The following is a 12,907-nucleotide window of genomic DNA, read 5'->3' on the forward strand; positions in this document are numbered from 1 at the left end:
TATATATAACACTATATATATATATATATATATATATATATATATATATATATATATATAAAACACTATTTATTAAATCATATGCTAGCCTACAGTAAATCCTGGATATAACCCCAAGAGGCACATATAAAAATGCTCAAAGCAATATTGCAGGTGGATGCCAAAAAATTAAAAGACTCCAAATGTCCTGCAAAAGTAGATGGATAAGTTATAGTACAATCATAATGGATACTGTGCAGTTACTATAATGAACAAACATTAGCTCCATGCAGCAACATGAATGTATCCCAAACAATGCGGGAGAGAAAGAAGCCAATCACAAAAGATTAAACTTAGTTTGAGTTTTCTATAAAATTGTAGGCAATATCAAACTGTTTAGGAAAGCATACACAGGTTGGAAAGCTATAAAGAAAATCAAGGAAATGATTATCAAAAATTCAGGAATGGTTAGTAGTTCAGGGGCAGGGAGGTAATACAGAGAGATAAGAAGATACTTTCTGAGAAGCTAACAATGTTGTTTCTTAACAAGGCTGGTGACTGCATGTGATTTTTTAACCTTTTATTTTTAAGATTTTATTTATTTGACAGAGAGCAACACAGTGAGAGAGGAAATACAGGGAGGGAGACTGGGAGAGAGAGAGGCAGGCCTCCCGCTGAGGACCTGAGCTGAAGCAGACACTTAAAGACTGAGCCACCCACATGCCCATTAATAATTATTTTCTAAATGATACGTTTTATACTTTTCTGTATACATACTATATCATAACAAAATTTGGGAGGAAAAAAAGTGTTCATCTGCATCAAATGTGGCTAAAAAGTCAGCTGAGAACTGAAAGCTAACTGCTGAGTGCAGTTAACATGAGGGTCACAACAAAGACTTTGATAGAGTGGTGAGAAGAAAGCCTGATTAGAGTAGGTATTTTAAAAAGCGAAGAAAAGGAGAAAGAATACGCCACTCTTTCCAAAAATACTGGTTATAGGGGCGCCTGGGTGGCTCAGTGGGTTAAAGCCTCTGCCTTTGGCTCAGGTCATGGTCCCAGGGTCCTGGGATCGAGCCCCATATCGGGCTCTCTGCTCAGCGGGGAGCCTGCTTCCTCCTCTCTCTTTGCCTGCCACTCTGCCTACTTGTGATCTCTGTCTGTCAAAAAAATAAAATCTTTATTAAAAAAAAAAAAATACTGGTTATAAAGGGAAGCAGAGAATGGGACTCAGTTGGAGGGAACTACAAAAATGGGGGGGATGGGAGGAGTTTGGTTTCATGTTTAAATTTTTAAAAAGATTTTATTTATTTATTTGGAGCAGGGGAGAGAGCACGAGCCAGGGGCTGGGGAGAGGGAGAAGCAGACTGCTGCTGAGCAGAGAGTCTGATGTAGGGCTCAATCTCAGGACCCTGGGATCATGACCTGACCTGAAGGCAGACATTTAACCAACTGAGCCACTCAAGAGCCCCTAGTTACATCTTTCAAACGGGAAGCATTACAGCGGGGTTTTACGCTGAATGATCCACTAGAAAGGGAAGAGTTGATGCTGGTGAGAAAAGAGAGAACTGCTGGAATAATGTCCACTTATAGAGAAGTAGAAAGATTGGTCTTAAGAGCCTGGATAGTCTACCACAGTCAAGGGACTTTATCCAAATACATTAGTCCTTTGAGCAAACAAAATCATCGGATGAGAGTGAAGTGCTGGAAGAGAAGTATGGAATGAGAAAAGGTGTAAAACAGTTATCTAGGAAAACTGGAGAATTAGAACTTACAGGAGGATTGCTAGACAACACAAATGGTCTACTTAAGGTTATTTACACCTGAGACCTAAAGGGAAAAGTCAAGATGACTATTTTTCCTCCAACAATGTTCAACAGCCTGGTCTAGGCAAAGAGTTAGATTTCCCCAGAGTCAGAATTGTGCCAGGAAGAGAGGATCGAGAAAGTGAAGGCATGTGCTAGGGAGTCATCATAATGATGGACCATGGAATATAAGCAGACAAGGGACAGAAGAGGGAACACAAGGAAGTTGAGAAACTATGAAAAGGTAACAGAATCAGCAGTAAGGCTCAAGAACTGGAGTAAGGGTTCTAGAGAGAATGATGATGACAAGAGGCAGTTAGAAGTGGTATTTTTAAAAATAAGATTATGGAGAGGGTAGAGTTACTGAGGATAGGTCTAGGGTATGTTCACAGTATGAGTAACTGAGGTAGAATAGAAGACAACATATTTGTGGAAGAGGAAATCAGGGAACTAAGAAGTCAAAATTTTAGAAAAAAAAAAATCATCTGAGTGCATAGTGAAATTACCAAGAATTACAAGAATAAAGTTTAAATGCCAATGTTAGGAAGCGAGGTACTAAAAACATGAAGATATGAGGAACAATGCCATAAGAGTTTGGAGGCAATGGACATGGTCCCCTCCTCCTATAGCTAAGGCAAGATTGGTCAGTGATTTGCCCAGCTCATGGCAGTCAGTAGCTGATAGTGCTTGAATACAAACATTGACAGTTCTATTTTAAGCTATAAATTGACAGATCAGCAGTTTCCTAACTTTTGAGAAAGACCTTTAAAGTTAAAACAAAACAACAACAAAAAAAAACCCTAAGCCACGCAACAGCAGATATACTTTTACTATCTAGTGAAAGAAAAAATACAAAACCAAAAGAGCTATTATGAACTCAATGATTTAAACAAAATTTTCTACACCAATCACAAGAATCTCTATAAATATTTGAAAATTTTACTCAATCCACAGACAGTGCTTAATGTCACATGGCTATGTATATATCATTTTCAAAAAATCTTTGCCCCCTCCATCCCCGCCCCCCACCACGCCAAAAAAAAATCGTTGCTGCTGTGTGAGCACCCTCTGGAAGAAGGTAGCTTTCATTCCACAAATACTTACCGAGCATAGGTTTTTAAGCTACATAGTAGCATCTGGAGAATTCATTACCCCTGAGAAGTTTACAGCATTAGGCAGTGATTCTCAAATTCTTAATCTCAGGATCATTTTATCCTCTTAAAAAATTACTGAACACTCAAAGAGCTTTGTTTTTTGGGTAATATCTATCAATATTTAGCATATTCGAAATTAAAACAATTTCAATATAGGATTACACAAAAAAGCATTCCATTCGCCAGAGTGATGATGCTATCACACGTCACATGCAGCCTCTAGAAAATTCTGCACACTCATGAGACAAAGAATGGAAAAAAGCAAAAAAAAAAAAAAGGAAGAAGACTTAGTATTATTATGAAACAGTTTTGGTTTTGTGGACTCCCTGGAAAGTATTTTAACCCACAACCCACTGGAATTCTGTTGCCTAAATAGATAGATTAAGCCATTGCACTACTTTCGTCATATAAAAATTATTAGAATAATATCTACTATGGGAGATGGGCTGAGTCCCAGGTAAATAATAACTTGTGTTAAACATCCCACTTTCTAGCATAACAAGAATAAGGGAAGGGGAGAGGGGACGTGTATTGTGCACAATGAAGTAAGTAAGTGATTCACGTCTCAGTATCTACTGTAGTCTAGGCACTGAGTTGGCATTTTAATGTGACATCAGCCAATGAAATGGGGGTAATATCCCCACAGAGAGAGATGAACCCATTGCTCAAGGCCTAAAGCTAGTAAGTAGTAGAGTTTTGATTGGAACCAACCAAGGTCATACAGACCCCAAAGCCTATGCTCTGTTGAAACTGCGAGTTCAGACAGACTAGGTCAAATGGAATAGTCCTGAATTTTCCAGTATCATTTTCTCCTCCTCTAGATCTTTCTCTTTCTTAGTTACATAACACTTCCAAGAATGACAAAGATCTAACTGGTCAGTGACCATGATAACATCTTCTCTCAGCTTATGGCTCATCTTTTCCCCTTCAACCAACATAAACTGGAGAGATTTGAATCTGGGCAACATAGCTAAGTGAGTTTGTCACTACTAAGAATAAATTGTAGTAAGCTGTTAGATGGGAGAAGAGCTGTTAGATGTTAGATGGGAGAAAAGAGAAGAAAGTCAGGAAGAAAAGCAATACACGACTTGGATTAACAATAAAGTTCCTTCCACTCCAACAAGAGATGCAGCCCATGACCGACCATTTCCACCACTGCCCACATCCACCCCCAATAAAACACTCACCTTCTTTATCAGTAACTGACCAGGAATATTTCTGAAAAGGCTTACTAGATGGAAGGGGGTCCATCTCCAGCACTTTATAAATCTGGCCAAAGGCTGATAGTCTGAGTGCATGCTAAAGACAAAAGATTATATTTATTCAAATTTCAGTGGCCATTCATAAAGTCTTTAGTACACCTAACTAAAAAGACACTCATTAAATGTTATCCTTATGATGACAAAAGCCCTAACAGCAGCCAAGAAAAAGTGTTTAAATAGAATGATTCAGAAAATAAAGTTATGATCTCTCTCTCTCTAATAGATCACTGTGACATGCCCCATCTTCTACCTGTGCACTGTGGGTAATATCTTCCTTTTGCTGGACGGTCATATAGCTGAGAGCATCTGTTGGGTCTCGCTCACAAGGATCATGTAGACCAGGACCCCCTTTGGCAAAGGCAAAAGAAAGACACAAGCTCCAGTTAGAATTGAGTTTAGAATACCATGAACTAACACAAAAGAGAAAAAAGAATGGTGAGAAAAAGAAAAAAAAAAAAAAAACAACTGAGGAACTAGGTTAAAGTCTGCTCAATTAAATGGAATAAAAAGGACACTCATTTTCAATATGTTAACACTTAAATGTCCTTATTTTACTGGAAATCACTTGCATACCTGAGGACAAAATTGGGTCTTACTCTGAGAATTTAGAAACAGCATGATGAACCATCCCAGATCTTTAAAGGGATTACATATGTAAAATAAGACCAAATTTAATTTTTCAAAATTAAACACCAGACCGCAAACAGAATGAACTTCAAACACTTTAACCAAACATCTACATTTTCAAATTCAGAGCTCTAGGTAAAGCAAATTCATAGGAGACACAATATCTTATTAGTACCTTTTATGTTAGTACATATAAAACATAAATTACAGTTATTGAAAGAGTTTTATAGCACTTTTCCAACATTCAAACATTCTAGTTGCTAACATTCCAAGCAAAACACCACCTACACATCATTTTCCTGTGCAGAGGACAAATTTAGCACATATTTAAAAAAATAAACTAAAATGAAATGTTTCTGATTCTTCTGCCTCCAGAGTTTGAAACCCTTACCAGGAAGTAGTATTCCAGATGCCAAACACTCCATTACTCGTCTCAAGGCCTCCCCAGCGCCCAAAGGTCTATTACAAGTACCTATAGACTTTTCACATATAAGCTCTAGTGGCTAGAAGATATTAAATTACAAATTAGTACATGCACCAAGTGTTAAAAGGATTCCAGTTAAATGTGAGCTGACATTTCTATCTACAATGGAGGCCAAAAAAGGTGAAAGTCAATTTAATATCTAAGGCCCAGTTAAACTTTTCCTGCTTGATTATCAACTTTCATCCCAGCCACAGTTTTTAAATCAATCATTTTTGAGATAACATATTCAGAGGACATTTTGTTACCAAAACTTTGTTTTTGGTTAACCTGAAAGGATCAATTAAGAAACTGTGATCACCTAGTTAATTTAACAAATATTTAACAAGCTTTCATCTAAGTTAGTAATAGCTAATAACTAATCAATGTTCAAACCCAACCCACCTATCTCCTACTTAACCTAGGAAGCACTCAAACCACCTACAACTTCACTTCAGACAGCCTGCCCCAAGTACTATTAGAATAAACAAAAGACCAAATCTCCATAGTTAATAAACTAAAAACTCATGTACTATATCAAATAATTGCTAGATTAATCTAAAATGACCCTTTATAGCTTTGTTTTATAATATTCTTCACTGAGCTCTTGACTGGGCCAAGCATAATAATTTCCAAATGAAGTAAGTTTTGCAATATACATTATAAACTACATCCACAATTGTATTAAGTGTACTATTTGCCCAACTCTACTTACTAAAACAAACTTATATTTAAGGGTCTACACTCAAAGAGAAAGAAAAAGAGATAAGGGAGCCATATCCTGGCATATCAAGTAATTTTTATTTTAAATGGAAGTAGCCCTGAAAGAGAAATGTGCCAGTCAAGGAGGCCTTCACGGGCAGTAGGTGAATAGTAATCAGCCATCAGTACAGAGTAAAGTGCAAGAAGACAGTCACTTCTAACAGGTATAGAACCTTTTTGTCAATATGAATATGATGAGGTAGAAGAGACAGGTTATATGTGTAAAAAAAGTATATAAAAAAGATGTACAACTTTTTTTTCTAGAGAAAAGATAATGCACACTTAACTCAGAATGCAGCCATTCTACAGTAACATGTAACTTCTACATATAATTTCCTCTGACTACGGCTACAGAATTTGCTTTTAAGCGTAAGTACTTACCCATCCTTTTAATGGTGCCCATGTGGGAACTCTGTTGCACAAATCACGCAGAATGCGGAGGACAATTACACATGATTTTAATCCGTTTGCCCTTGCCTAAAACAAACAAAATGATTCCAATATCCCTGTTGAAAACCAATCTTCTTGTTTTTAAGTACACGGATCATGGATACGTTTTTTAAAGTGAATACTAATCAGCCACTCAGTCATCAGTTGTCAAGCAAATCAAAAAATTAAGTTATTAAAAGCAGGAGAACTGTAGTCTAGAAAGGCAGAGTTTAAAGTAAAGGAAGCATATTACGAAAATAGCTTTTATAGCCTCATGGCAATCCCATTCTGGGCAACCATCTATCTTATCTTTTCTCATCCCTATTTGTATTTTATAAGCCATCATTTGAAATTCAGAGTACTAAGCCAAAAAAAGATTATATGATAATTAAACATCATTAACTGTAGTAGAAGCTATACTCTGCACCTTACCTAAATTAACTCATTTACTCCTACAATAATGCTACAAGGTAGAAAGCGTCCCATTTTATACATTACATGCACAGAAACCATTATTAAGTGGCAGGTGTTCCAAATGAAACCTGCACAAGGCTACAATAACAATAAAATAATAACAAAAAGCCAACCTGAAACCATTTGGCATGTCGAAGAGACGCCAAGGCGTTCAGGCATTTCTGCCTGTCCAATAAGTCCGGAGGATCTTTCATCGCAACCTTTTCTAATAGGAAAATGGAATAAAGAAAGACAGATACAATTTGACCAAGGGGTTCCTGTCAAATTACCAAACAATAAAAATAAAAAGAAGAGCAGCATCTGAGTGAACTAATAAGACTCCCAGAAGATTTCGCGATTTAACTTTGTTTTGTTGCTTTCTTCTTAAATTACGTGCACAATGATTACGTAAGTAAACAGTCATCAGAGCCATTCTGTGCACAAGGAGGACAGGAGCACAAAAGCATTCATTCAGTAAACAAATACATAGCCACTGCTACATAGAATCTGGGATCTTATTAAGCATGTGTATAACATTACAGGGGCACAAAATAGGTACATAGCAGTTTTGCCTTTGGCGGGGCACAAAGAGCACAAATCTGGGACCAGGAGCAATAACGACTTTCCTTTACAGAGGAATTGCTGGTCAGTTCTTCAGAGAAACCGGGCACTTTCATGTAAATAACTTGAGACTTACTAAGAATACACTGAATATAATTTTTTTTACAACTAAATAAACTCGTACTTTGCTCCACTGATGAGAACTCTTCAAATGTCACCTTAAATTCTCTCATTATTTCTTTCCTAAAACAAAATTATTACAACTACAAAAATGAAGTACATTGGAACATTTCAAGTTTTATCTACCTTTAAAAAAAAAAAAAGAAAAGGCAGCAAAGAATACTATCTAATTACAGTTATCTGACTTGCCTTAACATTTTAAAGTTGGATTAGATGGCCCAGAGCAGTAAAAGAATTCAAACATGTGATTAATGATAAATATCCCCATCTGAGAAGATGTCACAGGAAACTAAATCCAAGTATAGATCACCAAATTTATATCTCCTCTAAACTCCTAGGCTTTTAAGCAAAATTGGTACAATTATTTATAATGCATAACATACAAATATTTCCTGAGGGATAATTCTTTGTCTAATCCATTTAAGTCAGATTCACCATTCCCTTGTAAGAACTCTTAGATGTAGGAGAGCCCACCCAACACTTCTTCATAGCATAATCCTAACAGTCACAGAAGGGAGTATGCTTGTGTGGGCCAAGTGATACACTGCAAATATTTTTAAATGGGATACAAGACCACTGACACTTTTTGGATTCCTCATATTCTAATTGACAGAATTCCATTAACTGAAACCAAAGGCATAATGCCCAACAGAAAACAGATCGATGAAAGAACAAACCGTGGCTCGCTCCCCTGGCTGCAATGCTCTAAAGGCTGAAGTGCTACACACTTATTTTCTGACCAGGTGAGCTCTACAGCAGATACTTGCATTGCTTCACATTCTAACCTCTGCCCACAAGTTCACGACACAGGATCTCATTTCACTGCCCCTTGTTATTCATAAAACGTGAACCCTCAAAAAAACAAAAAAAACTATTAATGTAATTTATAAACATAGATATATTATGAATATGTAGCCATATCCTATGGGTATTTACTTCACAGAAGATCTAGTTCCCGGATTTGCTTAGTTCTGTTTCTAATAACGTAAAATATACAATTAACTCATTTTAATGTTTTTATATCAAAATGCTGAACTATGGTCAATACAAGCATCTGTGTAAAGCTCATGTACCAGATAAAACAAACTCCTACAAATGATTAGAATCTCCTAAAAGTTAGATATGACAAAGGTTGACTGACTGCTAAGTAATGTAATCTCAAGAAAAAACATGGAATGTACTTATTTTTTGAGACTTTAAACTTCAAGGTAAAAGTAAGGCAAGGTAAGTTTTATTCAATCATCTTAGCAGGAGTGCTGGAAAAGGGGGCAATGGAAGACAGGAGTGAGTCAGAGGAAATTTGCATAGGAAAAGACAAGGCAAACCAAAGGTCTTTTTGACCTTTCTGGTATTTTTGTCCAGTGGTCACAGCTTGCAAATAATGCTCACTGCAACACAGATATTTTTAAAGGGGGACAACGGTAAAAATATTTAGGTAACTTCTTTCATCCCCAAGGTCAGATTTTCATCACAAACTCTTATTAAAAAAAAAGAAAAAAATTAGGTATCATCTTGTTACAGACAGTCAACATCTGGAGGCAATGGATTCTGCTAAAAAGAGATGAAAGGCACAGGCAGTGAACAGAAGGCTTGCCCTGGACTCCCTTTACATCACTACCAGAATGGCCATGTTTCTTCATGCTCTCGTAGTCAAAAAGTCCAAAGATCCAGAATGTTTCAATATTCATGAGGTGGAAAACAGCAGAAGAAATGTAATAACTCATCTCATTTTATCTTCTTCAAAGTTTTATTTTAAAACAATATAAATTCATATGGCACTGCAGTGCTTGCTTGCAAGCCCTGCTTGCCTATTTGCTTTATATAAAAATAATAGTTTTATGGGGCATTTGGTGGAAAAACAATGCTGCTTCTCACAGTAAAACCTCAAGCTTAACATTCTGTGTGAACTTTAACAAAGGTGTTTCAATTTTGTGGAGAAGCAAAACTTTTCTGAATTTGGCGTCTTCAAATTAAAAACAATGAAACTGTGAGCCGTTTCATTTTCCTACAGTGTCCGGTAAAACAGATGAGAAACAGCAGAGGGGATGGGCTTGAGAAGTGACAAAAATGCCAAAAGCAAAGAAAAACAGCTTTTAAAAATTTATTGCTCAGGAACCTGGTATCAGGGTATGAAGGCACATAAAACATTCTGAACAATGGAAGCACTGGAACACAAGTCTACTATGCCTAACTTTGCTTATTTGATTAGAGGTTAGATCAGTGACCAGAAATTCACCTGAAATATACCGTACTGAAGGAAATGTTGGTCAGTTTCTCTCAATCCCTTTTCTGCAAGCTAGCTCTCTGTTAACAAACCGCTAGTCTAGAGATGGGGTGGGGAAAAGCCAGAACATGACTGTGTTAAATGAAAGTTATTTGTGAGGAACCTGGGTTCTTCAAAGGTAAAACAGTTGAGTTGGGTTATCATAATGGCCTCCTTGACAATCTGGACGTAGCTGAGCTACTGAATTTATGCTGACAGAATTTTCTAGTTAGCCTGAAGATATCCTGGCAGCCCTTTCTCTCAATTCCTTGAGGCTTTGTGAAGAGCAGATACTAGGCACCAAGCCACTGTCCATGCAAAACATCAGGCCACAATAACGCAGACAGGTAAATGCAGCACTAAAGTAGAACAGAGAGAGCACTGTTTTCCTAATTTATGGTAGAAACACCACTCGATATGACTTTTCTTCAATGCTTCAGCAGGCAGCCAGCCACTGGAAAGATAATGGCTAAAGATTTGCATTGGATAGTGTGGGTCTAGCAGCTGAGGAAGACAAGAAAATAAAACCTACTGCATCGTTATAATCCCAGTTGTGATCTCTGGACTGCGAGAAGTTAATGCCTTCCATTTAGCAGAACTCATGCTAGTCAATGGCCAAGACACATCAGAAGTTCATACTGGCACCAATACGTGAAACGGGACTTTTGAGCAGCTTCTCTGTGAACCCCTAAAAATCTACCTCAGTACTGAGGACAGAGGTTCATCTTAGCCTAAGCTGTAAGAGTTGCTGTAGGTTCCCTATCCACCTGGTTTCAAATTGCATTGTAAATATAATAGCTAACTTACCACCCTCAAAGCAAACATACTTCTTAAAATCACAAGCACCGAAAGAAGCTGAGACCCTGTGAGGCTGAGAATAACTCAGCTAAGAGGCTCCTACACTCATCCTAGAGAGAAATGGGAGCAGATAGCACACTGGACTTCAGAGTGGGAGGAGCTGGGTAAAACCTGAGACTTTCCTCATTTATCAAGCAAGGCAGATAGCCACCTCACAGGGCTGCTGTGAAGGTTAAATCATGTATAAGAAAATGCTTCTAATATAATAAGTTATAAAATACTTTAACACAGCTAAATCCTCAATATACATTGCTTGTATATCAAGATTCCCATTGTTAATGCTTCTTACACACCACACAGTCCTATTTAATCAGGTAATGTGCTGGCTACAAAAATTCATTTAACAGATTTTTTTTTTTTTTTTGCAGGGGTGCAGCACACCCACAGTGTATTAGGTAACATCCTAGGCACTAGGGATAAAGGACATGGGTAGGGAAAAACATACCCACCTCTTGATGAATCATAAGGTATATAACAAATTAGCTCATTATTAGCACTGCAGTAAATACAGTATACTGATTCTAATACTACATTTCAGTGGATGTTGAAGAATTTACCTGTGTTTAGGTTAAGTTCCTCAGATCTATCAAGCACTCATTATTCTCGTTATGAATTGAAGGCAGTTTTAGTATATGACTTTGCACTGGGAGTCTTTTAGTATAAGCTGAGTAAATGTAACTATCACTACCACTATTAATTGAGCAAATTAGGTATCATACAGGTCACATTATATAAATTCTGTCATTTGACCTCAAACACCTTCTAAAGTATTTCTTATCCACGGTTTAAAATGAAGAAACCTGTCCAAGATCACACAGCATTGAGTACCTAATGGAGTTAAGAATCAAACACCTAACTGCCAGGCACTAAGTGCTTCTTCTCCTATCCCTTCTTTAGCAGAAAGCATATAGTGATGGGGAACGGTTATTCTACAGGGCCTTGAAGTAAAGGGTTGGAATATGGCAAGAAGACTGACAGCATGGGAGGGATTTTACCTGTGAAAGAGTAAGAAATACCAAAGAGATTCACTATATACTCTGGCCACTGAAAATTTAAGTAGCAATCTGAATGACTAGTTAGACCTACTTCTGCAGAGACAACCCTAAGGGGTTAAGTTTGATGTTCTCACCTGTCCCAGTCCTCTGGTTCTCCCTGCTTGTAACCACGCTTTTTCCCCTTTTTTAGATTTTACCCAAATATGCACCAAGTGAAGAGAGGGAAGAGAAAGATGTGAGTGTATATGTACTGTGAAAAGTTGGTTTGTTTTGTGGGGAGGGGAGCTGTTGAGGTTCAATTGGAAAGTGTCTCCTCAAAGAGAGTTACAATGCATATTTTTTAAATACTGAGAAAGAAAAGGAGTGGAGATTTTGAAAAGAGGGATATCTCCCAGGCTTAGAAATTCCTGGAACCCAAATGAATCCCGTACTTTCACCCATGCAGCTGAAAATAACTGCATCAAGGTAGGAGGAATTGTCTGGTAGAAAGAAACAAGTCCTACAGAATCATAAGCCTAGGTCTCAAATGCTCAGTCATGCTGGATCCTAAAAGTTGCTCAGGAATACACAAAATGGCAGTGCAGATCAAAAAGCATTTTGAAAAAGCCCAGGTTAGACAAAATGCACAAATTGTAAGAGATAACAGTGACTCAACAGGGCTGGGAGGTTACAGCTCAAAAAAGGGGCCTTGAGGGGCGCCTGGGTGGCTCAGTGGGTTAAAGCCTCTGCCTTCAGCTCAGGTCATGATCTCAGGGTCCTGGGATCGAGCCCCGCATCAGGCTCTCTGCTCAGCAGGGAGCCTGCTTTCCCCCTCTCTCTCTGCCTGCCTCTCTGCCTACTTGTGATTTCTGTCTGTCAAATAAATAAATTAAATCTTTTAAAAAAAGGGCGGGGGGATCTTGGGATCCTTGAGTAATACAAACACCTTGAACAGAGAGTATTCTACAGTAACTAGTCTTCTAGTAAGGGTGCAGTGTAGTATCTGTTTCCAACTTCTGTGAACAGAAATTAAAGTTACAGAGGCAACAGATCAAGCTTAAGGGTATCACAGAAAACTATTACCTAATCCCACATAAGCATACAAAACCACAGGAAAAAAGAAGCCTGATGTTCTCTCACT

General features: G+C 37.7%; 1 protein-coding gene across 2 annotated transcripts in view; it reads right to left on the minus strand.

Annotated features, from left to right (window-relative positions):
• Nucleotides 1-12,907, minus strand: part of LOC111145684 (spermatid perinuclear RNA binding protein) — a 138,887-nt gene that overhangs the window by 38,644 nt on the left and 87,336 nt on the right. For both annotated transcript variants that reach the window (XM_022500785.1, XM_022500784.1), the window contains exons 6-10: nucleotides 7,065-7,156; nucleotides 6,430-6,525; nucleotides 5,218-5,329; nucleotides 4,450-4,547; nucleotides 4,125-4,236 (exon numbers count right to left, since the gene is read on the minus strand). In XM_022500785.1, the coding sequence (XP_022356493.1) occupies nucleotides 4,125-4,236; nucleotides 4,450-4,547; nucleotides 5,218-5,329; nucleotides 6,430-6,525; nucleotides 7,065-7,156 (510 nt within the window). The remainder of the gene's footprint in view (nucleotides 1-4,124; nucleotides 4,237-4,449; nucleotides 4,548-5,217; nucleotides 5,330-6,429; nucleotides 6,526-7,064; nucleotides 7,157-12,907) is intronic.

The sequence above is a fragment of the Enhydra lutris genome, unplaced genomic scaffold (genome assembly GCF_002288905.1).
Source record: "Enhydra lutris kenyoni isolate GAN:26980312 unplaced genomic scaffold, ASM228890v2 scaffoldscaffold13, whole genome shotgun sequence".
NCBI lineage: Eukaryota > Metazoa > Chordata > Mammalia > Carnivora > Mustelidae > Enhydra > Enhydra lutris.